Genomic DNA, 5,048 nt, shown 5'->3' on the forward strand with positions numbered 1-5,048 from the left:
CAGAGGGGAGGTAGGTATGTGATGATGCAGAGGGGAGGTAGGTATGTGATGATGCAGAGGGGAGGTAGGTATGTGATGATGCAGAGGGGAGGTAGGTATGTGATGACGCGAGGGGGTAGGTATGTGATGATGCAGAGGGGAGGTAGGTATGTGATGACGCGAGGGGGTAGGTATGTGATGATGCAGAGGGGAGGTAGGTATGTGATGATGCAGAGGGGAGGTAGGTATGTGATGACGCGAGGGGGTAGGTATGTGGTGATGCATAGGGGAGGTAGGTATGTGATGACGCGAGGGGGTAGGTATGTGATGATGCAGAGGGGAGGTAGGTATGTGATGACGCAGAGAGGGGAGGTAGGTATGTGATGACGCAGAGAGGGGAGGTAGGTATGTGATGACGCAGAGAGGGGAGGTAGGGACGTGGTGACGCAGAGTGGAGGTAGGGACGTGATGACGCAGAGAGGGGAGGTAGGGACGTGGTGACGCAGAGTGGAGGTAGGGACGTCATGACACAGAAGGGAGGTAGGGAGGCTGTGATGCATGGGGAAAGTGGTGATATGATTATGCGAAGGGAAGGTAGGGACGAGAGTTGATGTGGGTGCTACTGGCAGACGTGCACTGGCTGATGGTTTGGTAGTGGGTGTACAGAAGTCCTGGCATAGGCTTGCACAGGATAGCACGGCATATTTTTCCAACAGTTTGTTGCATTATTCTGATGATGACATACTCATCGAAGTTAACTGAATTGGGTTTTACACGAAAGTCGCGTTTGTGGATCATGTCTCTTCATGATCATTGTTGTATGTGAGTTGTCTGGTGTTGCGTTTCACATGTGCACAGTGCACAGTGATATTCTATTCCACAATGTGTGACAACTAGTATTACATTGGGGTGACAAAATTTGAGAATTGTATCTTCCCTAAAACATATCACACTACATGCTCGCACTGTAGTGATATTTCTGGCTTCAGCTTTGGGGTGACTTAAGATTAAATGTTTTGCAACACCTAAAGTGAAATGCATTCCCATACTGTGTGTGAATCTTTGTGTGCATAGTATTAATATTAATGCGGTGCGAAAGACATTTGATTGCTATGTCATATCTCCAGTTTCGTTATTTTTACTTTCCCATTCGCTGCATTAAAGAAGTAAACACACTGAACCCCATGCATACACATTTTTCTCTGCGTACTTACAATTCTTTTTGGAATTGATATGAGAAACTGAGAGGATTTGTTGTGGATTTGTAAATAGTAATGTAGCTTTATACTAGTTATTGCGAATTTAATTTGTGCAGTTTGTGAGAGCAACTCCATGTGATAAATTCTAAACTCTCAACCCTGTTTATGATATGGGGTATATGCTCGACTTTTTTGCAAACGCGTAGGCACTTTCCACGTCTTCATAGAAGTTGCGCTATACTTCTAATGTGGCTCATCTGTGCTGTGGTAGAAAGAATGCTTGTATAAAATCGTGCGAGTTATCTCGTTTTGACTGTTAACGCGTAGCTACTGTTTACGTAGTTCTGTACGGTGCTGATCATGAAAAAAATTCATACTGGAATTGCACCGTCTAATATTTTTGTTGCTTGACGTCACAAGCTTTAATGTTCGTCTACAGTTGTTGCAACAATTGCAGTTCTGAAATGCGTTAGTCGAACGATTTTATGTGGAGCTGACTGTTTTTATTTCTCTGTTGAGAAATGGTACACTGATGGTGGCATCTGTGGATATTCTAGTCCTTTGTAGCTGGAAGGCGATCGTCAATTATGTACACACGTTCAACTACACAATCTCTTTTCATGTGTCATCGGGATACGGGAAAATTCTGTGAATGTTGTCTCCCCTGTTTCTAGTGTACATATTTATATTATATATATATATATATATATATATACACATATATAAAATTATATAATAACATTTCTTAATATATCTATTAATTTTTAAATATTTAATAATCATTTGTTAAAATTAATGAAGGTCTATCTATAATCAATCGTAAAACTAAATGAATGAATGTGTATCTGTTGCAGGATGTGAGTGACAGAATAGAGAAAGAGCCGTATGATAGTGAGATAGTCGTGCGACTGGAACGAGGTGCTTGTTTCATCGTTAAGAAAGACTGGAAAACCCATATCAGCTTCCCTCTGCAAAATGGTAAAGGGTACCTTGGTTGGGGAAATGGCCCCCATTTATATGTATACTCTGGCACAATCAAATTGTTTACAGGTTTTGGTGGCCAATTAATTGTCAGTATACATAGAGAATTGAAATGTATTTATTTCTATTTGTATGTTTCATTTATGGGAAAACATTATATGTTATCATGATGTCATGACAGATTATATACTGTCAGTGAATTATATAGGATAATTCCAGTATTTCCCAATACCAGGTAAAGAGAACCAGCAACACAGACGTGTTACTTATTTGATTCAGATCTGAAGAAATACCGTTCATACAAAGGTACATCTGTGAGGGATTTGCTACGAGCAATGCGCAATAAGGTATGCTACTGTTTCTGCTCATCTCATACGATTCCTTATTGTTTCCGACTTCTCACCTATGATATTCATAGCTCACCCACTTGAAACATCTTTAAAAACGCTGAACAAACTGGACCGAGACGCCGTCATTCAAGTCTCGTAATATTTACTCAACCAAAATTCATCCGATCGTTGAGTACAAAATCGTCGATTAACCTCCGCCGTTGCACGCTGAAAAAGTGGCTACTCACCGATCGCGTTGTGCCGTCGTCGCACGAGTCAAGCCGGGGATCTTTCGCCGAGCTCTATGTCGATGTTCACCCTTCTTCTCAATGTTCTCTGCAGAAGCACCACTACCGGGAGCTCGCGCCGGAGGTGCAGGAGACGCTCGGCAGCGTGCCCGACCACTTTGTGCACTACTTTACGTCGCGCTTTCCCGCGCTGCTCTCGCACGCGTACGGCGCGCTCAAGTGCTGTCGCCTGGAGCGCGTCTTCCAGCAGTATTACCCGTACTCTGACACGTAGCCGATGCGCTCGTCCGGAGACCGTGTTGTGCGATGCCGTGACTCACGCATCTGTTCATAGCTTATTAATTCATGTTCCACTGCGGACCAGTATATTCTCATGTGGATGATGGTTTGTACTGTGCTGTGTCCTGTTTTATAATTTGGAATATTGGGTGGTTGGAATAAATAATCCAAATATATTTATAATATAATTCGACGTGTATGTTCACTTTTCGTTTACCTTGTACGTACATGCGCACCTGTGTAGAATATCATTAGTGTAGGTCAATGCAATGTATGTATTATATGGCTTAGAATGACTTAGTGACATCGTTTGCACACAACCTACTCATTGTGACTCAAGGTTAAATCGGGTTTGATGAAGGTTTTATTATGTTGATTCGTTTGCCTATTTTAAGCGCATAAAATATCATTACTGACTTTCACATGCGTACACACGCATATGGGGTTGGAAATTGACAGAGTTCAGCTTTATCTGAGTTAGTTGATGTAGGTTCTGACTTTTCATTTCCACTGGCTCGATATATATATCACCTCTCTTCTTGCAACGCCCAACTCAAATAAGACATTTATTGCTTCATATATTCGTTAAAGACAATCTAAGTATTTTTTGTTTATGTATATGGCACAGGATTTACTAAGGCTGTAAGATCTAACCGGACCTTAGCTAACGGGGGGGGGGGGCAGTTGCCCATCACGACCTTAGCATCAAGGCAAACACCAGACATATAATTCACTGCCCAGAACACAAACCGCACCTGGCGAAGAAAGACTAGAAAGAAGGCACTCGGGGAGTGCGAATCCTCAACACACGCGATCACTACACGTGTGATATCAGAACGCTATTCTACAGCGCAGTGAAATAAATCGATATTAGAACACACTCTGCCACACACAACACACCTGGAAATACCGCTTGGAGCCCCGCCCCGCGTTAACAATGGTATGGTCCTTCTGAGATGACCCAGCGAACTGAGATGAACCTCAGAATCAATAGGATTCTACCGCCCCATAAGATGTACCGGTGGACCAAGTTTGAAATTCCTAACTCTTGCGGTTGCAAAGATATCGAGCGGACAGACGCACACACACACGCATGAACGCACGCACGCACGCACGCCCCCCCTCCACACACACACACACACACACACACACACACACACACACACACACACCCCCACACACACACGCGCGCGCGCGCGCGCGCGCGAGCCAAATACAATACCCTCCGCTACACTTCGTGCGGAGGATAATGAGTTGGTTACATAACTTACATTATGCCTGCCTACCAAACATTCAAGAATCAGATGTGGTTTGAATAAGACATAGCTACCTATATTTCTCGTGTCTTCCCGCATGTTCTTCTACACATCATTGCTCATATCTAACGATGTCTTAACGATGTCTTGCATGCGTTATGTCTAATTTTTGACAAAAAAGCGTGCTCCTCCTGTTTGTTTAAACATGATTATATGTTTGCTAATTGTGCCGGTTGTTGGCATTGAAAACGATGGGTAGATTGGAATGGAAAGAAATTGGAATGTTAACAGTTTGACTCTCTACATTACGTATTTAGCTAAGAAAATTGGTTACAAGCGGAGCTGTAGTACAGTGATGACATTGTGGCCACCGCGAGGCGGTTATAGGGTTATTCGTACGTGTAAAAAGAGAGCAGATATCATGTCTCAGGAGCCTATTGAATGTTGTGGAATGTAATACCACGCAATTTTACTGTCGTTTGTTGTGTAAAGTATTTTCAGAGAGCTTAATTACTAAGTCTAAAATCACACATGCACGCGCAGTTGTGCATTTACGGAATACGAAGCTTTAACTAAGTTTAAATTGATGAACTACATTAGCAATCATACACTGTAAATTGTTTAGCTGACGTGGAAACTTATTTATTGTCCCTTTCCGAACGCCCCTGGATCACATGCAGTATTAATTCTCCATCAGAAAACAGTCTGCAGTTGTGAACCATATTATTATTACGTTTCTGCTTAATTTCCATCAGCACAGCATTGTTTTGTATAACG

General features: G+C 42.6%; 1 protein-coding gene and 1 long non-coding RNA gene across 2 annotated transcripts in view; one reads left to right on the top strand and one right to left on the bottom strand.

Moving 5' to 3' along the window:
- The window catches only part of LOC106806838 (serine/threonine-protein kinase/endoribonuclease IRE1-like), an 18,471-nt gene extending 15,418 nt beyond the window's left edge, over positions 1-3,053 (top strand). The window contains exons 20-22 of the mRNA XM_014808964.1: positions 2,033-2,156; positions 2,439-2,506; positions 2,831-3,053. Of these exons, the coding sequence (XP_014664450.1) occupies positions 2,033-2,156; positions 2,439-2,506; positions 2,831-3,010 (372 nt within the window). The 3' untranslated portion in view covers positions 3,011-3,053. The remainder of the gene's footprint in view (positions 1-2,032; positions 2,157-2,438; positions 2,507-2,830) is intronic.
- The window catches only part of LOC106806839, a 20,626-nt gene extending 17,232 nt beyond the window's left edge, over positions 1-3,394 (bottom strand). The window contains exon 1 of the long non-coding RNA XR_001393589.1: positions 3,053-3,394. This is a non-coding gene — a long non-coding RNA (uncharacterized LOC106806839). The remainder of the gene's footprint in view (positions 1-3,052) is intronic.
- Between the last annotated feature and the right edge of the window lie 1,654 nt (positions 3,395-5,048).

The sequence above is a fragment of the Priapulus caudatus genome, unplaced genomic scaffold (assembly GCF_000485595.1).
Source record: "Priapulus caudatus unplaced genomic scaffold, Priapulus_caudatus-5.0.1 Scaffold181, whole genome shotgun sequence".
Classification (NCBI taxonomy): domain Eukaryota; kingdom Metazoa; phylum Priapulida; class Priapulimorpha; order Priapulimorphida; family Priapulidae; genus Priapulus; species Priapulus caudatus.